This window comes from Cydia pomonella, chromosome 25 (assembly GCF_033807575.1).
Source record: "Cydia pomonella isolate Wapato2018A chromosome 25, ilCydPomo1, whole genome shotgun sequence".
NCBI lineage: Eukaryota > Metazoa > Arthropoda > Insecta > Lepidoptera > Tortricidae > Cydia > Cydia pomonella.
Window position 1 is genome coordinate 8446061 of NC_084727.1, and position 27931 is coordinate 8473991.

The window sequence follows — 27931 nt, forward strand, 5'->3', positions numbered from 1 at the left end:
TTTGTCGATGTTGCCTCGTTTCGTGTATGTCGCCATTTTGTTGGTCCGTGGTTTTATTGAGTGGTGAAAAAGAAGTTACTTTATTTAATTAAACCCAGCGTTTTATGTATATCGTCTAAAATGTCTAAACGACGAATTGAAGTCATGGACCCCTTCATTAAGAAGAAAAGGTTAGTAGCACGTTTATTTTTCCTTTACCATGCTCGATTACCACTTTGTTTTTTCGCATGTCTGAAAAGAAAAGCTTGGTCGTCAATGCTATTAAGTATGTTCATTGTATTGTCTCTAATTTGAGAGGCTACTTATTTGAAATAGGTAACTAAAAACGTTAGTCCTTGGTCTTGTTTTGGCAGTATGTCTAGGTTTTGGTGGCAGCTTGACTTTTTGACCGGTTTGTTGTCTCTAAATCGATCTAACGATTTGTAGAAACTTGCATAAAACACTTTTCAACAAATCGGTTCGCCTAAATCGTTCGGTTCCTCTTGCATTGATATGCGTGTACGTACATACTTGCTTCATGTGCTTTATGTATAATTTGGATGATTAAATTTCTTTGGTGTTTTATTCTTACAAATTTATAACTAAAGAAACTTATTTGAGTGGTTTTCATAATTACAAACAATCCAATGATTACAAGCTAAGTTATAACTTATTGTGTATACAATGTAAACTCCATCTATCGTCACTCCCGTCAACATTTGTTGGCTATAGTTGCTTTAATTGAATATTAATTTCTATCTATATAACGATAACCCTCTATAGTGTCAAATAAATTAATAGTTTAAAAAACATTAGAAAAACACACTTATGATACGATATTCCATCATGGTATGCCAGTACCTATCTTCCTGCTTCATCATGACCTTGAAACCTAATCGTGGTCAAAGTTCATTACAAGACTTTTCTAACAAATCCAAACACAGCTATGATACGATGTTCCATCATGAAGTTCCAGTTAATATCTTCCGGTTCCATCATCAGATCAGGTTGATAGTACGATATTATTGTATTGTCATCAGAACTACATACAGCTGCCAATTGTCATGACGCTACAATCCTTGGAAGATAGTTAAATTAGTTACCTTAGATTCCATTACATAGTTACATACAGGTCGACCTAATAAAAGCATGTTAAAAAAGTTTGGTCCCTAGTGTCAATATACATTTACGAAATAAAAGTGAACAAGTTCACAAATTCTTAACTACATTCATCTGCTATTGAATGTTTCAGAGAGGAAAAGGCTGCCGCAGCGGCCGCTAAAGGGGAGAAGGGGGAGAGTTCAGACAGTGCGGCTACTCTGGGCTCCGCCATGCCGCCTACTGCCACCAGCACGCCAGGAGTCAATCCGCTTACAGGTACCTTAGTAACATTAGCATGATGGTGCACATACAATACAGCATCTTGTTTTCTTACCAATTGAAAGTAAAAGGAAACTGGTAGGTGGCCTCCAAAGTAACAGCTCCAAAAATGTTGAGCAATGAAAGAAGAAGAAAGATGATCCCTGAAGTTGTTGTTTTAGCACAAAGTGTGAACCAGTTTAAAAATAAATTAGACAAGCATATTATATCTACTACTTGTTCATGATAACTTCTTTATGAATACTGGATACAGGTCATATCAGTTGTCATAACTGCCTGCCTGCCTGCTTATTAAATAATAATAAATAAAATTAATATATTGCTAGGAAAAAAAATACAGTTTATGTTCATGTACTTACCAGGTATTTCACCATGTTTTTTCTGGTTTATTCTAGGTTGCTTATTTCATAACATTCTGCAATGAAAATAAGTATTATTTACGGGTTGATGACACAATATTTCATGTAGAAAGCATAGGTATATGAAATTACTAGCAACCTGCCCAAGGGCGTAGCCAGCCAGTGAACTAGAACTAGGGGGCAAGTAGATATTGCATACATGCCGCAGAGGGGCATACATTGTATGAAAAATTTGAGCTCTGGCCTGTACTCGCTACCAATACTGCTACTGCTATGCCCATGAACCTGGGCTTCACACATCATATTTCAACCAATTCACTCAAAACCTTAACAATTTATACACCTAATCCTTTCGCAAGAGTCACTCTATTGTACCTAATTTGTACTATTTAGTACCTCCATTAAAAAAAATGTACCTCACGGTACATAAAGTTATCATCAAAAGACAGTACACCTGCCATCCTGACAGTCAGAATGGCGGGTGTACTTTATTACACTATGTTCCCTTGTTTTATTGATAAATTCTATAAAAGCCAAATTTTTGTACCTTCATATTCAATTATAATATGAGTCATTTTATTTGTGGTTTCCAAGTTTTACTCATTTTATATTTTGCTTGCTATTACAATTTTGCAGGCGTTATAATTTTCAAGTTATCGATTTCATTTTTAAGAAAAAACGCTAAGGTACAATTATTTTTATAATGCCAGGATTTAGTACCTTTAATGTTTAATCTGTTAAGTTCAAATAACTCAGAAAATCATGTCTTACTGTCTAAAAACAACCCCCGCAGACATTTTCTCAGCAACAGAGTGGTCAAAGCGTGGAACAAACTACCAGAAGATGTGGTATCAGCACTGAATGTCTATCAGTTCAAGAACATACTAGACAAATACTTAACCAGCGCAAAGAATACATATTAAGTGAAGATCACTCAGATACAGGCAACTATCAGTTGTTTCAACTGCCTGCTTGATTAATAAATAATAATCTTTTCCTCAGGTCTCCCCCACTCGCAGCGCTACCACGAGCTCCTCCGGCGCCGCCTCGGCCTCCCCGTGTGGGAGTACAAGAACGACTTCATGAGACTCCTCAACACGCACCAGTGTGTTGTGCTCGTCGGCGAAACCGGCTCTGGCAAGACCACGCAAATACCGCAGTGGAGCGTTGAATTTGCTGCTGTCACTGCTGGGAAATCTAAAGGAGTCGCTTGTACGCAACCAAGGAGAGTAGCCGCTATGTCTGTAGCTCAGCGAGTTGCTGAGGAAATGGATGTAGTACTCGGCCAGCAAGTCGGTTACAGCATCCGTTTTGAAGACTGCTCTGGACCACACACCTTACTCAAATACATGACAGATGGTATGTTGCTACGAGAAGCCATGTCTGACCCTATGCTAGACCAGTACAGAGTGATTCTACTTGACGAAGCCCATGAAAGGACACTAGCTACAGATATTTTGATGGGAGTTCTAAAAGAGGTTATCAAGCAGCGCCCAGATTTGAAACTAGTTATTATGTCTGCCACGTTAGATGCTGGTAAATTCCAGCAGTATTTCGATAATGCTCCGCTCATGAACGTACCAGGTCGTACTCATCCAGTAGAAATATTCTACACACCGCAGCCTGAACGAGACTATCTAGAAGCGGCCATTCGTACTGTAGTCCAAATTCATATATGTGAAGAAATTGCTGGCGATATACTTCTATTCCTAACTGGCCAAGAAGAAATAGAAGACGCATGTAAGAGAATTAAAAGAGAAATAGACAATTTAGGACCAGATGCTGGAGAGTTAAAGTGTATACCGCTATATTCAACCTTGCCACCGAATCTCCAGCAACGGATCTTCGAACCAGCACCACCAAACAGGTCAAATGGAGCAATAGGAAGGAAGGTGGTGGTGTCAACCAATATTGCTGAGACTTCTCTGACCATTGACGGGGTAGTGTTCGTGATTGATCCAGGATTCGCGAAACAGAAGGTGTATAATCCTCGTATCAGAGTGGAATCGCTTTTGGTGTCTCCAATTAGTAAGGTAGGATATTAGCTACTACTTTTTTCTGATCTAAAGCAGCAAGAATCGTAGATTTATGTTTAATTTTTCCTAAATCATAGAGCCTTCTTTCTCTTTCTAACAGTTGTTAATAAAGAAATACTTGAAGAATACAACCAGAACAAATATTAAGATGACACATTAACATGTTGTAATTTCAGTGCAATACTAATGTCTTAAGTCAGACATGGTTAGACCATAGTTTAGACACTGGTTCAAAGCAGGTTATACACATAACAGTTAGTTGATACAGTGCTCTGTGATCTACCATAGAGGTGTTCAAATATTTAGTCTTATAGATCTAATCTAAACTTCTTGAACATATGTCTTTATTGTTTGTATCTCAGTTACAAAACTCGGGATTTTAAGCCCGGTCACTTATAAGGCGTTCGTGGGGATATAGATCCAACACGTAGAGGCCGTTTGGAGAGTTATGATGTCATGTAGAACACCTGCTGGAACCTATTCATGGGTACATAAATAGATACCCATAAACCGGTTTCAGCAGGCATTTGACGCTATTGCAGAAAAATGGAAAGAGTCCTGGTCTGGTCTATGGTTTGAATTTGGGTAGAAAACAAGACTGACCTATTGCTAGGAGTTCCGTTTATTATTATTATTAACTAATACCTAGATAGAGAACCTATTATAGATTTGCATATAATTATAGCAAATTAAATTTAAATATTCAGCTACATTGAAAATAAAATATAAAATTATTATTTGATAATTTTGGTCACAGGCTAAGTTTTTATCCAATAAAAATTCATTAATGGTGTAGTATGGCCCTTTTTTTAGCTCTGTCTTTAATTTGGTTTTAAACATTGGGATATTTAATATATAAAAAAAAAAAAAATAAAAAAAATAAAAAAAAAATCATTTATTTCAGACCTTGGTCCATACAGTGTTAGTACGACTTACTCTAAAAAATTATATTAAATTATTATTGAAATAAATTAAACTTACGATATTTAAGGGTTTAAAACTGGAGCCAGGCACATACACCAGTAATAACTACATACACTCATGCGAATTGTGTGTATGTAGCTACCACTGAGTGTACCCTGGTCCAGTGCACAAGAAGCTGACTGTCAAGCCTGTCAGCTATAATTGCCAGGAGACTGTTGCGGTTAATATTATAATAATATTAATATAAGGCTTTCTGGTATCGAATTACATATTTTGGACGCCATGCCTTCCTTAATAGAGCAGTTTTACCACTTCTCGTTTGTATTGCATATATATCCAGTGTTTTTCACGTTCATATTCAATCTTAGTGGAAACAGTTCCGGATTAGATTTAAAAAAATCAGCCAGTACGTAACCATAATTGTTTGTGCAGGCGTCGGCGCAGCAGCGCGCCGGGCGCGCGGGCCGCACGCGGCCGGGCAAGTGCTTCCGGCTGTACACGGAGAAGGCCTACAAGAACGAGATGCAGGACAACACCTACCCCGAGATCTTGAGGTGACTGGGGTGGTAGTAGTGCGGGGTTTACTATGCTTATACTGGTAATACTTTGCCCATTGTATTGTAGTACGGGCGATTTTCCGCAACTCTACGACTGGCGCCTATTTTGCGTGACAAGGGGGGGTGGAGGGTTGGCTACTCTTGCCAGCCCAACTCCTCGAGGAATCCTATTAAACCTTTGATGTTAAGTAGGATCTCAGGGAGGTCTCTCGGGGATCTGAGATGTTTTGCCCTGTATGGGGCCACTCCGCTGCATTCCAGCAACAAGGGAGGCTGTTTCTTCTGTCTCCATGCATCCTCGGCACAGCGGAATGTCTGTGACACCTGTTATGAAAAGATGTTTGTTAAATAGTCCATGATCTGTTATGACACTGGTTACCATACTCAGTCGGATCTTCCCTAGTTGAAGGAGCGCCCTTGTGAGCCTTCCGTTGATGCCAAGCATGGCTTCTTTTGCCTGTCTGCATCCAGTCTGGTTCAGCCAGTGTTCTGTGTGTAGTTTCCCTGTACGTGCCAGCAGCATTGAGTGACGACCAAAACTCACTATACTATATCTTTAGGTCCAGCGTGTTTATTTAGTCACCTGCAATAATTTACGGGCTGAATATATAGGTCATACTAAGCAACTTTTAGTATGGGAACAACCCCCGTAATCATAAAAAAAAATTTACTCTTCCATAGAGACGACCGGTCTGGCCTCGTGGGTAGTGACCCTGCATATGAAGCCGATGGTCCCGGGTTCAAATCCTGGCAAGGGCATTTATTCGTGTGATGAGCATGTATATTTGTTCCTGAGTCATGGGTGTTTTCTATGTATTTAAGTATTTATAAATATTTTTTATATATTATATATATCGTTGTCTAAGTACCCTCAACACAAGCCTTATTGAGCTTACTGTGGGACTTAGTCAATTTGTGTAATAATGTCCTATAATATTTATTTATTTATTTTATAGAAAATGTCAAGGTCAGACAGCCAAAATGTAAAAAACAGCCAATTTTTTTTTTCGCGATTTCAAGGTTGGTAAAAGTTGTTCCTTATGATCTATATATTCACCCCGTAAATTATTGCAGGTGACTAAATAAACATCCTATATTTAAATAAAAGTAAACAAACAATTTGTAAATTTTCGGGTAGTTTTAATATTTATTGGTTAACCAACCAAATACAAAACCGCCTGGATCTGTCACTGAATGACCTGACTTTAACCTACATTATTTGATCATGTAATGTTTCCATCTATCCTCAACTGGCTTAAGGTGCCATTTGAGGGTAGATTTTATTAACTTTTATTTTAATACCTAAAAACACAGTATAATTACTGACACATTTTCAGAGCCATATTAAACCGTACTACTACCAAAACTATATCGATTTTGATTAGTTTTGTTTTTGTAACTAAACGAGTTTTGGTTGTCACCTGACAATATGATATAACATATCATCATACTATGATAATGATGAGTATGTTTTCTGGTAAATGCTACAGACTGTACAACATGATGGTTAAGGTTTAAGATCATTTAATCTCATTAAGAATTTTACAATTCACTTGCACGAGATAAAACATTAATAATGAAAAGATTATAATAATATGGATATGAGCGCACAGGCACTAAATTATAACATTTTAAAACGTAAAAAAGGGGTACCTGATCAAACAAATATTTATTGACCGCGCGCTTTCGAAAATGCATGCAACTAGTGACAGTAACACCAAAACAAGTAATACACGGAGTCATTACAGCTAGATATGGCATGATGCGTACGCTGAGCGTAGTTCGATTTGTACACATGAGGTTATACTTGTTTACTCGTTTTATTTGTGTTTCTATCATTTGTCAGTACCATACATATTTAAGTTTAGTTAATAGGTATCTTATATGTTTTTTTTTTATATAAATTACCGTAATTCTGCATACCTACGTTATTTAATATTTATTCGATATATGTTTTTTAAGTAACGATTTAAAGTGAGATATTGATTTTGTTTCTTTTATGGTTTTTGGCAGTTTATTGAATAACTGAGCACCTTCGCAAAGTATACTTTTTTTTCCATAGTTGGTTCGCGACGGACGTACAATTAAGTCATCAGCATTTCGTAGTTTCATTTTTTGCACCTGATATTTTCGAGTAAATTTTAGCTGAGATAAGATGTCATTTTCAGTTATTTTTCGTACCAATATACAATTGTAATATATGTAGGTTTGAGTTACGTTTAAGATTTTTGTTTCGTTATATAGTTCATGGTTATATAGTCGATGGTTGACAAGAACATCTACACAGAGATACAATACAATACTCGGATCTATTTATACAGAAAACTTGATTTCTAAAGCTATCGTCGTCTTCCTCGCGTTGTCCCCGCATTTTGCCATGGCTCATGGGAGCCTGGAGTCCGCTTGACAACTAATCCCAAGATTTGGCGTAGGCACTACTTTTTACGAAAGCGACTGCCATCTGACCTTCCTACCCAGAGGGTAAACTAGGCCTTGTTGGGATTAGTCCGGTTTCCTCGCGATGTTTTCCTTCACCGAAAAGCGACTGGTAAATATCAAATGATATTTCGTACATAAGTTCTGAAAAACTCATTGGTACGAGCCGAGGTTTGAACCCGCGACCTCCGGATTGCAAGTCGCACGCTCTTACTGCTAGGCCACCAGCGCTTCAACTTCACCAGCGATTTCTAAAGCTATCATCACAAAAAAAAAACAACATATATTAAGGATTACTTGTGTAATTTGAGAAGTAAAATTAATAGCAATGGCGAGTTAAATAGGAGTCTAAAAAGAGTAGATCAGATTCACTTCTCTAAAATTATATTTGTAATTAAAAAAATTAAGCTAAGGTGTCTGCTCCATTACTATATTATTCTATTCTTTTTGGAACCGCCAAACCCTAGTTGCACAAACATTCATTTTATTATTACCCAACTACAGGTTTTTTTTAATACTACGTCGGTGGCAACCAAGCATACGGCCCGCCTGATGGTAAGCAGTCTCCGTAGCCTATGTACGCCTGCAGCTCCATAGAAGTTACATGCGCGTTGCCGACCCTAACACCCCTCCCCCCCTCGTTGAGGTTATTTTAGCAGTCCATATATGTGTCGTATGTTTTATGATACCTGAGCCCTTTTGCCAAGCTTTTGACCCTAGTCGCAACACAACAAAAACCGTTGTCGGGCTTTTCAAAACTTGCCTTATGGATACCCCCTTATGTTACATTAGAAAACAACATTTCCTAGTTACTGAAAAAATGAGTATTAATATACTATAATTTATGATTACTAAATAATGAATGTTTGTGAAAACTGGTGTAGACCTTTCATATGGTGCAGCGAACTAATGCCAGCCGCATTGCCCGTTGCAGATCGAACTTAGGGTCTGTAGTTTTGCAGTTGAAAAAGCTGGGCATAGACGACCTGGTGCATTTTGACTTCATGGACCCACCGGCCCCGGAGACCCTTATGAGAGCATTGGAGCTTCTCAACTATCTGGCTGCCTTGGGTAAGTCTCTAGTGTAATAATAAAATATACAATAACAGTTCTTACAATAGATTAGATACTTATATCTTAGGCCTTCGGCCCGCCGTTTCGCGTACCTAAGACACTTCTACTATTGGGTCGTGTTTAAGCTCCAGCTTCCCCGCCAGCGCGCCTCTCAGGTGACGCTTCGGGCCTTCGGCTCTACGCAGAGCTCGGCCTTCGGCCCTACGCGGAGCTCGGCCTTCGGCTCTACGCGGAGCTCGGCCTTCGGCCCTACGCGGAGCTCGGCCTTCAGCCCTACGCGGAGCTCGGCCTTCGGCCCTACGTGGAGCTCGGCCTTCGGCTCTACGCGGAGCTCGGCCTTCGGCCCTACGCGGAGCTCGGCCTTCGGCCCTACGCGGAGCTCGGCCTTCGGCCCTACGCGGAGCTCGGCCTTCGGCCCTACGCGGACCTCGGACTTCGGCCCTACGTGGAGCTCGGCCTTCGGTTCTACGCGGAGCTCGGCCTTCGGCCCTACGTGGAGCTCGGCCTTCGGTTCTACGCGGAGCTCGGCCTTCGGCCCTACGCGGAGCTCGGCCTTCGGCCCTACGCGGAGCTCCGTCTTCGGCCTTCGACGCCACAAGGACGCGTAGATTTGTGAAATCTAACCTTTAATCACATGACATTCGATGCACGCGTCTTTGTAAATGACACGGTCTATAGAACACTTGGAAGCACTGCACTCCCGCAGCTCAGCCTTCGGCCTCGCTTTAAACTGGGGGAGAGCATTAGAATATGGAGAGACCAACACACGGGCCGTTAAAACGCACGCGAAACGGGCCTAGGGTTTACTACTCTTAGAAATAATTTACAAACAGCAAGATGATTTTTTATCATTCATTAAATGTATCGAATTATATGGTACCATATGTTGCTTTCACAGGATTGTATCCATCGGGTTTTGGTGAACGAACTTGAAGAATAACCCACTCTTAGCAAGCTTTAATTTATATGCTATATAATTTTTTGACTACTTTTTTTTATATTCTACAGCATACCACACAGTTCAGTTTACTGTTATTAGTACTTTGTTGGTGATTTCGCACTAATAATTTAAACTGGAAAGAATCGCGTGCTTTTACGAGAATTATTTCTCTGACTATGGAGTGTACAAGAAGGAGCAAAATCTCTTAGTATGAAAAGTGTCCATGAATAAACATAAAATAGGTGGCGCCACAATACACCGAAATGAAATGTCATAGACCTAGTATTTATATAGGGACCGTGCGCGTTGGAGGGTCTGCCATCTTGCGGCCTGAATCGGAACCATAAACATGTACATTTACACGTCACGTGTTTTCTTGTGCATAGTAGGTTCTGCCATCTTGTGGATTACATCGGAACAATAAACATCACATTTACGCCTCGCGCCAAAAATCTGACGGCTCCTGTGCTGCCTCCTACAGTTCATGCACGCTCCCTATAGATGTGCTATACGCGTGAGCCCGTGAGGGACAGAACGCACGCAATGCGACAAAATTAAAAACACGTTTTAACATTCTTGACAACATACCACAAACAACCTACGTAATTTGGTCGGGTTATTTGTTGCCCTCTCCCATTCATCTCTCTATTATTAGACCTCTATGGTTCATGTAATCCATGAGCCTACCTAGCGCCACCAGAGAGATTAGGAATTATTATTTAAAGCTGAAATCTGGTCATGTTTCCAACAGTTCTGCCGTAGGAGTATGGAAGTACAGGCAAGGAACAGAAACTCCTACGGCAGAATTGTTGCAAAAGAGCTGTCAGCTATAAATAATAGTTCCAAATCTCTCCAGAGTAGCGCTAGCTTAGCTAAGAACTTAGGCGTTATTGACGGAGTGAAGTTCGCTGTCTATGATTAGATTTTTTTCTCAAGTATTCTAGGTATTGTAGCGCCACCTATTTATGGTTTTTATTTTTATTTTATTGGTATATGGAGATTTTGTTCCTTGCCTCTACTTTCCATAGTCCATGGTTGTAACGTGGCAGACTGGCGAAGAATTCAACATCTAGCTGCGCCGATTTTTCGAACTACCCGCATTTTTTTTATTTAAATCCCTCTTCAGTTTTTATATTATGAGTGAAAATCGTTTTAGTTTATATCAATATACTTCAAATTGAATTGTGGCCGAAAGGTTAACATATTATTAATGCGTTTCCAGACGATGATGGAAACCTGACAGACCTCGGCGCGGTGATGGCGGAGTTCCCGCTCGACCCTCAACTGGCTAAAATGCTGATCGCCAGCTGTAACCACAACTGCTCCAACGAGATACTCTCCATCACAGCCATGCTGTCTGGTAAGACCATTTTTCCTCCATAACCTCAAATAAAATAAAATAAATTATACACCGTGTTTTTATTGAATTCCGTTAACTTCGGGGTATCGGTAAGTACATTTAAGGAAACTATATGGCATAGTAAATTAAAAAAAAAAAACTTTATTTAATTTTTTTTACGTAATTATATGTTGCATATGACGTTGTTGTAACACAGTTAACTCAACAAAACAATTAAAAAAAATGTGACATATCAATGTCATTTTGAACATCAATCGTCCGAGATAGTTTTTCGTTTACTAGCAAATGTATTGCGTACCTGTGCCGCGTTGCGCGCGCGAGCAAGCGAAATTCTATTCCAAACGCATAGTTCTGCTCGATCTTTCGCAGCGGGTGGTGCGGAGAGGGGTACAAGCTCCGCCCACACGCGCGAGGTCGTTGGCGTCGGTGCAGCCTCAAAAGACCCTCATTAATAGTAAATGTTTATATTCCAGTGCCGCAGTGCTTCGTGCGGCCGAACGAGGCGCGCAAGGCGGCGGACGAGGCCAAGATGCGCTTCGCGCACATCGACGGCGACCACCTCACGCTGCTCAACGTCTACCACGCCTTCAAACAGAGTCAGTAACATCATCGACTAATAATAATAATAATAAGCTCGTCGATATCACCATCCCCCATGATGAGAATCTCGTGAAAGCCGAGAAGGACAAGTCCAGCAAATACCTAGACTTGGCTCATGAGATAACCGCCATGTGGGATGTTGATTCGACGATCATTGTCCCAATAGTCGTTTCAGCGAACGGTCTCATAGCGAAGAGTCTCGACCAACACCTTGAGAGACTCTCGCTAGGTGGTTGGATCAAGGGTCAGATGCAGAAGGCGGTGATGTTGGACACGGCGCGGATAGTGCGGCGGTTCCTCTCTCTGCGGCCCTGACCACCGGCAGCTTGGGCCCTGCCCCGCTGCTGGCGGCACACTAGGTTAAGTTTTTTACAATGTGTTTATATGTGTTTTGTATAGTATTTTTTGATGTATTTTTATATTTTACTTTTATATCCATATTGTAAAAAACATAACCTAAGAAGGAAGAGAAATAAAGGACAATAATAATAATAATAGCTATCCATGCCGTGATCGGCAACGGCGACCCTAGCTAATTACGAGCGTGAGCTCTAATATGGCTTGCAAAGCCGAACTTACTTTTAAAAACTCTATCGCAGGTGGGGCAGTAGAGTTGGCCAAGTATATTATAGGTGTAATTATAGGAAGGTTTCGGCCGGGATTTACGTACTTGACGTTTCGCGTCAAGGTCAATGAGACGAGCGTTTTCAAAGTTCTTTACGCTCGTTTTGACACGACAACGCCATTCTGGCCGCAGAGAAGCATACTCCTCCCATTTGTCGGGTGGTATACCGCAGGAAGTGAGGTGGCGCTTAAGCACATCCTTGTAACGTAGGTGCTGCCCACCTTGCTTCCGTTTACCAGCTGATAGCTGGGAATAGAAAACGGCTTTCGGTAGCCTGCAATCACTCATACGCCAAACATGCCCACACCACCGTAGCTGACCCTTCATCAAGAGGGCCTCCATGCCTGGCATCTTGCAACGTCGAAGTACTTCAGTGTTGGGGACGCGATCTTGCCATCTTATACGCAAAATAGAACGTAGACAGCGCAAGTGGAACGTGTCTAGCGAGCGAATACAGCCTTTGTGCCGTGTGGTGCCGGCGTAGAATGTCACCACCCCCTATCCTCCAGTGGGTGTCGTAAGAGGCGACTAATGGATCTTACGTGATATGCCATAAGACCTCGTTCCCTGAGCGTTGGCAAGTCACTGCATTCCCTTTCTCTGCCGGTCGTATCGGTTACACGGTCCACTGGTGCCACGAGGCTGGGAACGTGAGAGTGGGCTTGTAGGAGCGCAACTATTTGCCCACTATAATCTAATCACGCGCAGATGACCCTGGCAAAGTTCTCAATGGACATCGAGACAAAAGTCCTCCGGCGATGGAGTGTCAGCGGTGGGGTTCCGGACTCCGATGTATCCGGGCCTTAGTTGGCACTCTGCACGTAGGCGGTCAGACGAGAGTGGTCGCTCCTTGGACTCGACAGAGGCGGGAGGACAGGTTCGGCAGCACGTCTGGCGGCAAAGCAGCCCTATTTAGGATCGCTCTGCTTTCCCCAATCAGGGGAAGGGCCTAGAAAAGGTGGCCTAAACATAGTCCGTCTCACTCCTCACCCAAGTGCCAAACCGCGGGCATCTGGACATCGAACTAACGCGGTCGAAAAAGGAAACATATATTAAATTGTAAAGACCTCTGCGTCGGGGCATGGAATGTCCGAACGCTCCTAGACGCTGACACCAACTTGTGCCCTGAGCGGAAAACCGCTCTCATCGCCAGAGAATTGGGCCGGTATAGTATTGACATTGCAGCGATTAGCGAGACCCATCTCAGTGATAGCGGAGAGCTTTGTGAGCAACTAGGGGGTTATACTTACTACTGGAACGGTAGACCTGCCTGTGAGAGGGCAGCGAGTGGAGTAGGCTTTGCCATACGCAACCATATAGCGAGATCATTACGGGAACTGCCAGTCGGTATTAGTGATCGCTTGATCGACTAACACACGGTGTAAGACGAGGAACCCGAAAGATTATAACCACCTACTTCTGAGAAGGAAAAAAATGTTATGAGTTTACGTAAATTTCGGCAAAAAAAAAATCTAGGCCTGAATTTATCTTTAAACTGAATTAAATGTCATATTCGAACTTATTGGACACGGTGTATAATACTAACAGAAATATGTAAATTTGAATACTTACGGCATTTTAAAACACGCAGCAACTTTTAACACACACACTTTTCCGAACATCTTGCAAAGTGACATAGATAAAAAATACTGTGGTTATGTCTATGTGGTTGAAACATTTTTTAAATATTGTCACGTTGGTATTCTGTGTTTTAATAATTGTTTACACCATATCTGTGCAGCCCTTCACAGATAAGAAATAAAAAACCGCATACACTCCGTTCGCAACTCGAGTTGCGACGATCATTTTAGAGGTGCGAAATGTTGAAACCTTAGTTGCTGGAATCATGTGAGTGGATAGTACTGAATGTATTTGTAAATAAAACAGTTAATGTTATGGTAAAACTGGCACTGAAAATGATTTTTTACGATTTTGGTTTTTTGTATCCAAATTTTTGCACAGGTTACTTTGTCGCTTTTTGACATCTATCAATAAGGATATTTAGACTACGCCCCATAATGGCATCATCGCGATCAAAAAGACGTTTTGCACTAAGTTACAATAAGATTGTTTTTTTTTTTTAAATGGTATTAACTCTGAAACTAGCCGAAATCTAGAAAAGTTTATTAGTACATTGTGCAACGAGGGGGTAAGTGAAATTTTGGATACGAGGGTGATTATTCCCGACAGCCGCAGACTGGAGGGAATTAAAGACCCGAGCTTGCAATATTCTTACCCCCGGAGTTACACACAATGTTTTTCGTCACATTTGCGAAGAAAAAACTAAATTTTTAACGAAGTAATTCTTAAATACGGTGACATATCAAACATTCGTCCACCATTTTGTAATTTTTAAACAGATTAGCATCGAGGGCACAGATCTATTCGGCATTCAGCCACGATTAATAATTATGTAAAAATATTTGAAACGGCTGTTAAATTAATCGAATTATTTAATTTTAAACATAAACAAAAATATTAAATTATAAACGTCAGTATTTTAAAAGTAATACTCATTTATGCTACTTGGTTTGTATGAAAAAGTGACATAATTTAAAAAAAAGCTAGTTTTTTTTCACAATTCATAACACCCGCGGGAACAAACTAGGCCTTTGTACTTCAGTACACCTGCATGAATAGGAGCTTTTTCGAGCAAGTGTGATGAAAATGACATTTTAGTCTCTAAATGTGATCAGGAATACACTGTTAAAATCTTTTTGTTTCTTCATGTTACACCGTGTATAAGCTAAGGTGGGGCAAGACTGTCACCGGGACAAGACAAACACTTGTATGGAATTCTCATACTGTTTGTTTTGCCCCGAGCAATATTTATTTGTTTCACAAGGGGGCAAAGTTGTTGTTTAACCGCTCGTGCTAATATTGATACCCGAGCAAGCGAAAGATTCCAAAATTGAACCATGAGCGTAGCAAGTGGTTCGAGAAGTGGAATCTTGAGCGTTGCGAGGGTTTCAAGGCACGAGGGTTAAACAAACCTTGGCTCCGAGTGAAACACAACATTTTTCACCACACCAATGCGAGGAAAATAATAACTATGATATACCAAAAAAAAAACAGTTCATATCCAAATGAACGTAATTAAATATTTATCATCCAAAATCATCATTTAAAAGTCAATTCTACCAGCTAACATGGAAATGACTCAAAATTTGCATTAGTTTTTGAAAAATCAAGAGGGCCTTTACCAGTTGGTGTGGTGAAATAGTACATTACGATACAAGTGCGAAAAATAGGAAATTCGTAACGAGTGGTGATAAATTAGAACACGACCGAAGGGAGTGTTTTAAATCGACACAGTTGCGAATTACCTATTCGCACATGTATCGTACAACGTTTTACAGTACATATGGCCCTTTAAATGTTCGACACAGTAACGTAATATGCTAATTTTCGCACTAGTGCTATAAAGTAGCACCATAATGTACTGTAAAATAAATTATGGTATCTTACCTCACCTTACTTTACTAAGTACAACTAAACATTTTTACATACTAAGCTTTATAATATTGCATTTACACGAAAACTAAACAATTCTTATTTTCATTTTCAGACATGGAAGATCCGCACTGGTGTTATGACAACTTCATCAACTACCGCTCGCTGAAATCAGGAGACAACGTACGCCAACAACTTTCAAGAATTATGGACAGGTACCGCATATTGCCAAAAAAAAAAAAAAGAGCTCAACGAGCTTTGTGTGGTAGGGCAAAGCCAGTGGATGTCATTCCAGATCTAGAGCAGAGCCCAACTGGGGAAGTACCTCCACCTTACAGAAAACCGCAGCCAAATAACACTAGACCCTACTCATAGTGTTGTGTTCCTGCCGGTGAGTAAGGTTGCCAGAGCTCAACGAGGGGGGGGGGGCGGGTTTAGGGTCGGCGACGCGCATGTAACTTCTCTGGAGTTGCAGGCGTACATAGGCTACGGAGACTGTTTACCATCAGGCGGGCCGTATGCTTGTTTGCCACCGACGTAGTATTAAGAAAAAAAACATTCTTACACAAATTTACTAAGTCCCATGGTAAACCAAGAAGGATTGTGGGTACTCAGACAACGATATGTATAATATAAAAATTCTTAAATACATAAAAAATCCAGGACTCTGGAACTATCTGTGCTCATCACACAAATAAACGCCCTTATCGGGATTCGAACCCAGGACCATCGGCTTCATAGGCTGGGTCACTACCCACTAGGCCAGACCGTCGTCATTATTGTGTTGTATTCTAAATGAGCTGAGTGAGCTGTACAGTCACGTCTGAAAATATCGATGCGAAAAATATGCCAAAAATATGTATACACTACCTTAATATATGGGCAATAAAGTCGTGTATACATATTTTTGGCACTTTTTTCGTATCGATATTTTCAGACGTGACCGTACAATGTTATAATCTACGTGTAGATATCAAAGTTTATTAAGAAAAAAAAATAGGTTAATAGTACTTAAAACTTAGTGTGGCTAATTCTTATAGTGAATTTAATTCTGTTTAATAAATAATACTGATTTTATAATATTTAATTTCAGGTTTAATTTGAAGCGGACAAGCACAGAGTTCACAAGCAAAGATTACTATATTAACATAAGAAAAGCGCTCGTCAATGGATTTTTCATGCAGGTAACAAAAAATCATACCAATTTTTCATTATTTTGGTTCGTAATACATGGTACATTATTGTCAAGGCTGGGAAGTAGCTGGCATAAGATTCGTTTTAAACGGACGACCTTCCAGCTGAGTCATATGTAGTGCTTTTCTCAAAAATTGGGCAAGAGATATAAAAATAATAGAAATATTTTACAGAAGCAACGTTCTTACGTGTATATTTTCGCAGAAAAAAGTAAAAATAATTTAAAGGATTCGGTTTCCCGCCTTTTAAAAAAAAAAAAATGGAAGTGTATTTTTCTACCGAGAATACGCCAACCTATTTGAGACAGGTAAATAGTCGCGGTACCAACATAATAATAAGTACTGATCATCTGTTTGCCTGTTTTAGACCTATGCCTTTATTTGATATTGCCATTTCATTAAAAGTACCCACTCCACAAATAATGGAATTTGTATGCAACATTCCAGTCCTGAAATCGAGACTACAATGTTTTTAACTTTTTAATTTTTCATTGACCATAAACTACGCGCTTCGCGACCTATTTTTTAACCCATTTAGGGCCAGCGACACAGCATATGGGTTATGCTCAAACAGTTCCGCAGGGCCAGTGACTCACATGTGAGTCATGAATAAATTCTGATTTAAACATAAACCAAACGTAATTTGACGTAATAAAGTACGTATCCACTAAGTTGACAACAATTTCTATAAGGTTATTACGATAAAAAAATATAAATGGTTTTTTTTTATGAAAATAGAGCCTAGAATATTCAATTTTGGTTTACTGTGAGTGCAATATAGTAAATATACTAAAATTCTAGATACGTACGCGTTGCAAGCAAACAGAAAAACCCATATTTCATAAATATGTATATTTTAGAAGTTATTGACATGATTCAGGGTATGGGTCACCGTGGCCTGGCGCTACTTGTAAAAACTAGAAATGTTTCCGTAGCAGGCTAAAATAAACTTTATTGGCTGGTTTTAAAGCTTATTTCGTGTTGAAGCTGTTTGATACGAGGGTCATGCCAAAAGAAATTAGATACTCAAAAGTTACCGACTTTATTCTTTATTACAGCTATCTATTTTTTCGAAGTAGTCACCGTGAACACGTATACACTTTTCCATCCGTCTAAACCACTTAGAAAATACCGATGACCACTCTTCTTTAGATACCTCAGAAATTTCATAATTATACGCAGCCAGGGCATCTTCTTTGTTCTCAAATCGCCTTCCTTTTAATTTTTCTTTAATTTTGGGAAATAAGTAAAAATCGCAAGGGGCTAGGTCGGGGGAATATGGCGGGTGGGGCAAGATAGTCACGTTTTTTGAGCTGAAATAGTCAAGTGTTCTAGCAGAAGTGTGAGGGGCAGCGTTGTCATGGTGCCAGAGCAGGTGCTGAGTTCCCGATTTCGGCCGCTTGTCACACCAAGCTGACAGTACTCTGGGGGCACAAACTGTCACATACCATTCAGAGTTGACTGTCCTTTGATCTTCTAGCACTATCGTAGCAATATGTCCCGTCTTGCAGAAAAATGAGGCAATCATTTGTTTTTGTGTACTTCGGGTTCGGCGACATTTTGTTGGCGTCGGCTCATCTTCAAAACACCATACTGTGGACTGCCGCTTTGTTTCGGGGTCGTAGTTATATAGCCATGTTTCGTCACCTGTAAGTATATCATATACATTTTTTTTCTCGCCAGCGTCGAATTTATCTATCATAAATTTGCACCAATCTACGCGGCGGTCTTTTTGCAAATCGGTGAGTTTGTGCGGCACCCATCTTGAACAACGCTTATGAAGGGCCAGATGATAATGAATTATAGTTTGCAATGCTGCTGATCCAATACCCAGCTCACGCTCGAGCTCTGCATATGTAATTCGTCGGTTCGCACGAACATTTTTTTCCACAGCCTGTACGTTTTCTTGAGTGACTGCGGTTGGCGGCCGTCCGGTCTTCGCCTCATCTTCAAAGGTCTCTCGTCCCCTTTTAAATTCAGCAAACCAATTAAAAACAGTTGCACGTGAACAAGCAGACTCGCCAAAAGTTGAAACTAAAAGTTCAAAACACTCTTGAGGTTTTAAACCTTTTTTAAAATCATAATAAATCATAACACGAAAATCACGTCGAGTGAGCTCCATTGTTGCGAAAATTTCCCTCCAAAATTACCCAGAAAAAAAATAATTAAAAAAGGAATCCTAACATTTTCCGAGTGTTCCATATTTGAATTTATTAGCAAATAACCTACCTTTACAATGGTGTATAACTGGCCAGTATCGATCAAATGACCATAGAGTATCTAACTTCTTTTGGCATGACCCTCGTATTGTACCATTTTACAACTGATTACTGTTTGGATGATGGCACGCAACATTTACCAACCCGTAGTATAATAATATTTTGTTTTGTGGGAGGGGTAAGGCAACGAGGATTTTCTGCCACTGTACTTTTATGTCATAATATTTGGTGACCGTTGTATTATATCTTAGGCAATTTCTACTAACAATGATGTTAATATTCATTCATTTTTTTTCGTTTCATTATTAACAAGGCAGTTGAAACAGTCACCACTAACTAAAATTGTATTATCATAATAGCGTGTGACAAATATTTACAAGTAAAAAAAAAAACTGTTCAATCCTACATCTTTTTCTGATAGGCACAGAAAAAAGTTGTTCAGTAAAAATGTTGCATAATGTTGTTCAATTGGCTGGCTTCATAAGCGGCGATTTATTTACCGTGCCCGCCAGGCCAGAGACTCATAAGCTGAGTCATACGTTTTAGCTGAAAACGGTTTGTATGGTGGCCCGGCGTGTACGCTCGACGGGTCTTGGCCATGAATGGGTTAACCTGCAAAGTCGACTTTGCCGTCCATTTTTTAGAAAAAGAATTTATTTTTTGAGCATGTCTAACAACTGACAGAGCGTTTCGGCCAGGGCCGCGCTCTGCCTCGGCCGAGGCACGTCTACCCTGGCCGTTTACCGCGCGAGGAAATTTCCTCGCGAGGCTGCTCGCTCTGTGGGGACGCGATTTATTAATAACCATAAACTTTGATTTCCAGGTGGCGCACTTAGAGCGCACCGGGCACTACCTCACCGTGAAGGACAACCAGATCGTGCAGCTGCACCCCTCCACGTGCCTCGACCACAAGCCCGACTGGGTCATCTACAACGAGTTCGTGCTCACCACCAAGAACTACATCAGGACAGTCACCGATATCAAGCGTGAGTACTGACAGTACAGAGTGAAGTACAACAGATCATGCAGCTGCACCCCTCCACGTGCCTCGACCACAAGCCCGACTGGGTCATCTACAACGAGTTCGTGCTCACCACCAAGAACTACATCAGGACAGTCACCGATATCAAGCGTGAGTACTGACAGTACAGAGTGAAGTACAACAGATCATGCAGCTGCACCCCTCCACGTGCCTCGACCACAAGCCCGACTGGGTCATCTACAACGAGTTCGTGCTCACCACCAAGAACTACATCAGGACAGTCACCGATATCAAGCGTGAGTACTGACAGTACAGAGTGAAGTACAACAGATCATGCAGCTGCACCCCTCCACGTGCCTCGACCACAAGCCCGACTGGGTCATCTACAACGAGTTCGTGCTCACCACCAAGAACTACATCAGGACAGTCACCGATATCAAGCGTGAGTACTGACAGTACAGAGTGAAGTACAACAGATCATGCAGCTGCACCCCTCCACGTGCCTCGACCACAAGCCCGACTGGGTCATCTACAACGAGTTCGTGCTCACCACCAAGAACTACATCAGGACAGTCACCGATATCAAGCGTGAGTACTGACAGTACAGAGTGAAGGACAACGGATCGTGCAGCTGCACCCCTCCACGTGCCTCGACCACAAGCCCGACTGGGTCATCTACAACGAGTTCGTGCTCACCACCAAGAACTACATCAGGACAGTCACCGATATCAAGCGTGAGTACTGACAGTACAGAGTGAAGTACAACAGATCATGCAGCTGCACCCCTCCACGTGCCTCGACCACAAGCCCGACTGGGTCATCTACAACGAGTTCGTGCTCACCACCAAGAACTACATCAGGACAGTCACCGATATCAAGCGTGAGTACTGACAGTACAGAGTGAAGGACAACAGATCGTGCAGCTGCACCCCTCCACGTGCCTCGACCACAAGCCCGACTGGGTCATCTACAACGAGTTCGTGCTCACCACCAAGAACTACATCAGGACAGTCACCGATATCAAGCGTGAGTACTGACAGTACAGAGTGAAGGACAACAGATCGTGCAGCTGCACCCCTCCACGTGCCTCGACCACAAGCCCGACTGGGTCATCTACAACGAGTTCGTGCTCACCACCAAGAACTACATCAGGACAGTCACCGATATCAAGCGTGAGTACTGACAGTACAGAGTGAAGTACAACAGATCATGCAGCTGCACCCCTCCACGTGCCTCGACCACAAGCCCGACTGGGTCATCTACAACGAGTTCGTGCTCACCACCAAGAACTACATCAGGACAGTCACCGATATCAAGCGTGAGTACTGACAGTACAGAGTGAAGTACAACAGATCATGCAGCTGCACCCCTCCACGTGCCTCGACCACAAGCCCGACTGGGTCATCTACAACGAGTTCGTGCTCACCACCAAGAACTACATCAGGACAGTCACCGATATCAAGCGTGAGTACTGACAGTACAGAGTGAAGGACAACGGATCGTGCAGCTGCACCCCTCCACGTGCCTCGACCACAAGCCCGACTGGGTCATCTACAACGAGTTCGTGCTCACCACCAAGAACTACATCAGGACAGTCACCGATATCAAGCGTGAGTACTGACAGTACAGAGTGAAGTACAACAGATCATGCAGCTGCACCCCTCCACGTGCCTCGACCACAAGCCCGACTGGGTCATCTACAACGAGTTCGTGCTCACCACCAAGAACTACATCAGGACAGTCACCGATATCAAGCGTGAGTACTGACAGTACAGAGTGAAGGACAACAGATCGTGCAGCTGCACCCCTCCACGTGCCTCGACTGGGTCACACAAATTCTTTTTATTTTATTTTATTTCTTGCTTTGACCTACTAGTGTATCGTTGGATATTTTCAAAACGAATAAGGGTCTCCAAAACCATTTTTTGATAAAGTTAATATTTTCCGAAATAATCGCTCCGTTAAAAAAAAAGAGCAAAATGAAAAAGGTAAGCTTAAATGTGACAAATAACTTACAATATAATTTTGTTTTCCAGCCGAATGGCTGCTAAAGATAGCCCCCCAGTACTACGAGCTGAACAACTTCCCCGTGTGCGAGGCGCGCCGCCAGCTGGAGCTGCTGCAGGCGCGGCTCGACTCCAAGCCCTTCCAGGAGGGCTTCTAGGCGCGCGGGACTACACCTGGATACACTGACACTGCGAGTGGCCCCAGATGCCTTTGACTGTTTTTCAATGGAATATGTAACCTGGTTGGTGCCCTGCCTGGAGTAGTGCTCCTGGATTCTAATCCTATTAAATTATCTAATTAAATTAATTTCACTGTCTAACTCGGGCACTCGATTACATAGTAGTAATATGAGTTTTCATTGAAATACCAAGATTTTTATGAATCGGATACAGTAGAATCCGGATATAACGACCTTCAAGGGACCGGCGATATTATGTCGTACTAACCGGATGACGTATAAAACGGATATTTACATATGTATTGTAATTATGTATTGGACCGAACTTGAGTAAATAATATCGACGCTAAAAACGGTTAGTCGTTAAAAGCGACATCGTTATAAATGAATTCTACTGTACTTTGTTTTGATTTTAAACCATCTGGAACTTCGAACGACACCGGCTTCCGACACGTCGGAAGGGAGGAGCCCGAGCGATACTTTAACGTACAAATCGTTTGACAGTTTCACTTATTAGTCTCATCACATATAAAATCCAATCTGCAATGGCGACACAAATACATAGAAAATGACACACGTCAAAGACAAATCTTGCACACCTCGATCTCTTGTGTACGGACGAGTCAACACGCCCCGCGCTATGTCCAGTTGGGCATGCGCTAGCGCAGAGGGGAAATACTGCGAATGCCGACTCCCTTCCCAGTGTTGCTCGAGGATCTGGAAACGTACTCTGAAACTTTAGGTATTTAAATAAAAGTAAAGATTTACGAGTAAATATAATATTTATTGGTTAACCAACAAAAGACAAAACCGCCTGGATCTGTCACTGAGCGACCTGAATTTAACCTACATTATTTGATCATGTAATGTTTTCATCTACCCTCAACTGGCTTAAGGCGACTTTTGAGGGTAGATTTTGTTTACTTTTATTTAACCTTTTGAACGCCACGCGGCGTGTAATCGTGAACCTTGTCGGTACGCATGAAGGTTGATATTGGGCTGTAGCCGCGCGCGTCATATGACGACTTTGACGGTCAAAAGGTTAAATACCTAAAGATACAGAGTATACATTGAGCAACAGTACTTTGTTTTTTAAACAATAATACCCCTTGAATGATTATCAAAATTAACATAAGTCAGAGACTAGATTCCAAAAAGAATTAAAAACTTAAGCTAGCACATATGCAATTTTTTATAATGTGAACACCATCAACAATAAATAATTTTGTCATGAATTCAATTTATAAGACTTATTTGACAAGTAAATAGTAAAATAATATACAATGAATAATGCATATAATGTGTCTTTTAAACTATGATAAATGTTTTCGTCATAAATCTAAAAATAATATTATGTTGAAAATATATTGTAATTCTCGCCCAGTGGGTATAAAATATACATATTGGAAAGTCTCGTGTTTCTGTAGATATTCTGTGTGTGAATTTAGTTATGAGGCAATATTTTTATTCGATATTTCGTTGTAAATTGGTCGTAACGCGTTTAAAAATGCCACAATATTTTTTTGAAAGCCTTTTAACGCATAAATTTAAAAAAAGCTTCGTAAGTTGCGTTCATGGCGCTAAGCGAAGTAACTTTCATTCTCCCAACTAAAGTTTTGCTAGCTTGTGATGATGGCGTGTGATTGTGAGAGTCAGAATGGCGGGTGTACCTAAATAAATAAATATAAAGCTTACTATATTTTTGTACTATTTAGTACCTCCATTAAAAAAATTATACCTCAAGGTACTTAACCTTTTGACCGCCAAATACGTCATATGACGCGCGCGGCTACTGCCCAATATCAACCTTCATACGTACCGACAAGGCGCCGGTATCACGATTAGGCGCCGCGTGCGGTAGGCGTGGCGTTCAAAAGGTTAAAGTTGTCACCTAAAAACAGTACATAATTTCTGAGTTATTTGAACTGATCAGATTAAACGTGAAGGGTAATAATTCCTGGCGTAATAAAAATAATTGTACCGTAGCGTTTATTCTTTAAACTGAAATCGATAAGGTCAAAAATTATAACGCCTGCAAAAGTGTAATAGCAAGCAAAATGTAAAATGAGTAAAACTTGGAAACCACAAATAAAATGGCTCCTATTATAATTGAATATGAAGCTACAAAAAAGGAAAGAAAATGGTTTTTATAGAATTTATCTAAAATCGCGGGATCATAGCGTAATAAAGTACACCCGCCATTCTGACTGGCGGGTGTAGGTACTGTTTTTTTATGATAAATTTAAGTACCGTGAGGTACATTTTTTTTAAATAGAAGTACTAAATAGTACAAATTAGGTACAAAAATATGGTAAAATTTTTCTTTTATTTAGATACACCCGCCATTCTGACTCAACGTGTGAGTCATAGTTTTGGATACGAGAAATGGGGTTTAATATGAAAACTTACTTTAAATATGTATAAACATAGTTAAATGACCACTCGTGATGTTTTTCGTGTATAGCACGCTAGTAGTCGCGTTGGATATTTGTCAGCTATGCATATGAAGTCTCCAAACCGCACTGGGTGTACGTGGAGTCCTGTGTCTTAGTAAGTTGTGTAACTATTAATGTTATTATTGTGATCATTTTATTATTGTTAACAGCCCACAGCGGCGCACGGCTAATTAAATAAATTGGAATGGGACGGGTAATTAAATGGGATCTCCCCATAACGGCACATTATATAAACCCTCATGTTTTATACATGCATGTGTTACAAAAAGACAGATGATATGTTAACCTTTTCAGATGATATGTTAACCTTTTCAGATGATATGTTAACCTTTTCGTCGCCACAGTGTCATCAACGCCACCTCAAAATTTGCACGTATACAAACCTGACCAAAACCACGACTTGATATGAAGGTTGTCGTTGAGATTCAAGATGGCGAAGACGTCACGAGAATATTTTTTTGTGTTTTGCTCATTCATGTTGTTCAAAGTGTAGTATCGATAGCTTATTATGCAGAGAACTATCGTGGAAGTGCAGTTAATGAAAAACTAATCTTGAAACGCGTTTAACCATGTTTTAATCAACATCCGGCAATCCATCGTGGCTTTTAGTAAAGTCCAGCTATCTCTTTACTAAAAGCAACTACCGAACAACGTCATGCTCTACGAGCACACTTAAAACTTACAACGAAACTTGACATTGGCAAAATCATCATAGATTTGATGGAAGCCATATTTTAAAAGAAGAAGAAGACTTGATATGAAGTCGTGGCGTGGGTAAGAAATGTACCGACTTTATATCAAGTCAATGGCGTCGAAAAGGTTTAACCTTACGGTCCCTCTACACGATGGCCCAGCGCAGGCCAGTCCAAGGGATACATTTATCCGTTAGAGGGAGTAAGTGATATTGCTATCTCATTCCACTGCATAGCTGCGTCCCTTAGACTGACCTACGCTGGCCCATCGTGTAGAGGAGCCCTTACGAACGCTTTCTCTCATAATTTGGCATACACGCAAACATCTCAACTAGTGAGAAATGAATTTAAACCTTATCTGTCAACAGTAAAATTGCTTTGACAGAGTCTGCCATGACCCCGTTAGTGGTCGTTGGCGTGGTAGGCAACAGCACACGACCACTTTAGTGGCTCTTGGCGTTCAAAGGGTTAAAAATGCGGTTACGGCGTATTCTCGTGAAAATATTACTTTCGTGAGAAGTAGAACCATAAAATTTTATGTTTTTATAAAAATAACCGTTATGCCAAGTCCTTAGAAATATAAAGCATAGACTTTTGGGTCCCTGAAAGTCAAAACCATTTATAATCTGTGGGTTTTAACCTTATTTTGTGTACCTAGGTTGGTTTAGTGTCTGTTATTTCATTCCTATTTCTATATAGTTGTCAAATATCTGACGCTGGCTCTGTATTATGTGGTATAAAAGCTGTATTTAGGGCGGATGTGTGGGCGATCAAAATATACGTTATATGTAAGGTATTTGTGGTTTTATTTTTTATCACATGTCGATTTGTAAGAGCTGGCACGACTGGAATGAATGAGGGAATGAAAATATTTTTGTATATTGGCTCCTCTACACGATGGGCCATCATAGTGGCCCATTAAGATGGGCCAGCGTGTAGAGAGGGTAGTGGTGTCGGATGGCCGGCGGGATGTCGATGGGATGGCCACGGTGTCAGTTTTTCGTCCGCACATCAAAGGTTTCTTTGAATTCCATAGTGCGTGCACTCAACAACCGCATGGCCACATCTCACTGGTCCAGAGCTGGGCCATCGTGTAGAGGAGCCATAACTATCTTATAGCCATCTCGCTTGGCCATATTATCCGTTAAAATAGCGGCTCTTACGGTATACCGATACCGGTGTCAGTCGTACGTTGCATTCAATATGGATAAATGACAAAAGGCCACATACGAGCTATCAATTTGACCTTAGCAAAGAGAATTTGAAATAGAGGTGGATTGTCAAAGAAAACTAGTAGCCACGTTAAATTTACTGCCATCTTTTGACACATGATTAAAACTTTAAGAACGACGTTTGAGTTTGATCTTTATCCTTTCAATGATATGTGTTAAATATCAAAAAATGGCCCCATTTAATAGATCACAGGCCAAAGGTATGGCGGTATCGTTTCCACCTCTATTTCAAATTCTCTTTTACCTTAAGTATGACCCCACGTTTTTCTCCTTACCAAGCGAAATTAAACTTTAAAATAACAGAAATAGAGTACATTTTATTTATTGACTTGCCATAGTAGTTGTTCCTTGTGTAAAAAATCCTTAAGCAGAAATAGATCGACGTAAGAAGCTATTCGTACAGTCAGCGTCAAATACTTTGTAGCAGTCAAAGTGGCCAAATAGTTCGGTACACCATACTAAATATATGGTGTACCGAACTATTTGGCTACTTTGGTTGCTACAAAGTATTTGACGCTGACTGTACATCATTTTAATTGTATACCTTAAAAATAAAATACACTACTCAATAACACATTTGAAACAGGCCAATAAAATGTTATTTTTAGTTATTTAATCTTCCATTAAAATACTGCTTTTAAGGTCTGTGTTTTTTTAGAATTCAGCTTTGACTTTGCTATCGAGATGAACATCTTTTGGTTTTTCTTCATCTACCTCAATCTGTACATATACTCTCCTATATTTAGATTCACTGTCCGCACACCCGAACACCGATGTTTCTTTAATCTCTTTCCCTATTTTCACTGTATCAATATTTACAAATTCTTGTTTAAGCTCCTTATCAGTTCTTGGAATACCAACGAGATTGACAGCTCGGGACCAAGAGCAGAATATATCAACAGTTACTCCATAACTTACACGATAATGCATTCTAGAGAGTTCTGGGTCTATCGGATCGATTAATTCTCCTTTTATATGAACATACATACGCGGTATAACCTCTATTTGCACATATCTCATATAATCAGAATCACTATCTGCACACCCAAATTTAGATTCTTCAGTAATCGTTTTACTTATAACCAATGTATTAATATTTGCGTATTTTGACAATAATTCTTCATCTTTTCCAATACCAATGAATTTAACAGAACGTGGCCAAGTACAGAAATTTCAACGAAATTTCCGTAAGCTACACGATACCTTTCCTCATGTTTTTCACGGCTGTAACCGTATAAGGGTCTTATTA

At 40.6% G+C, this 27931-nt stretch overlaps 1 protein-coding gene across 2 annotated transcripts; it reads left to right on the forward strand.

Annotated features, from left to right (window-relative positions):
- On the forward strand, positions 1-26246 carry LOC133531770 (putative pre-mRNA-splicing factor ATP-dependent RNA helicase PRP1). Of its 2 annotated transcripts, XM_061870160.1 has the most exons (12): positions 1-170; positions 1232-1356; positions 2721-3751; positions 5111-5232; positions 8606-8742; positions 10908-11045; positions 11519-11641; positions 15839-15938; positions 16817-16907; positions 19959-21873; positions 22154-25169; positions 25522-26246. In XM_061870160.1, the coding sequence occupies exons 1-10, from the start codon at positions 121-123 to the stop codon at positions 20130-20132; spliced, it is 2091 nt and encodes a 696-aa protein (XP_061726144.1). In that variant the 5' UTR covers positions 1-120; the 3' UTR covers positions 20133-21873; positions 22154-25169; positions 25522-26246. The 2 variants fall into 2 exon arrangements, with proteins under 2 accessions (XP_061726144.1, XP_061726143.1); XM_061870159.1 differs by having other exon boundaries at positions 22154-26246.
- The last annotated feature ends 1685 nt before the right edge of the window (positions 26247-27931 follow it).

Excerpts from the sequence above, each read along its gene's own strand:
- LOC133531770 (XM_061870159.1), top strand. The coding sequence starts at position 121 with ATGTCTAAACGACGAATTGAAGTCATGGACCCCTTCATTAAGAAGAAA. Across the intron at positions 5,233-8,605 it reads ACCTACCCCGAGATCTTGAG|ATCGAACTTAGGGTCTGTAG; the intron begins GTGACTGGGGTG and ends TGCCCGTTGCAG. Across the intron at positions 11,642-15,838 it reads CTACCACGCCTTCAAACAGA|ACATGGAAGATCCGCACTGG; the intron begins GTCAGTAACATC and ends TTTCATTTTCAG.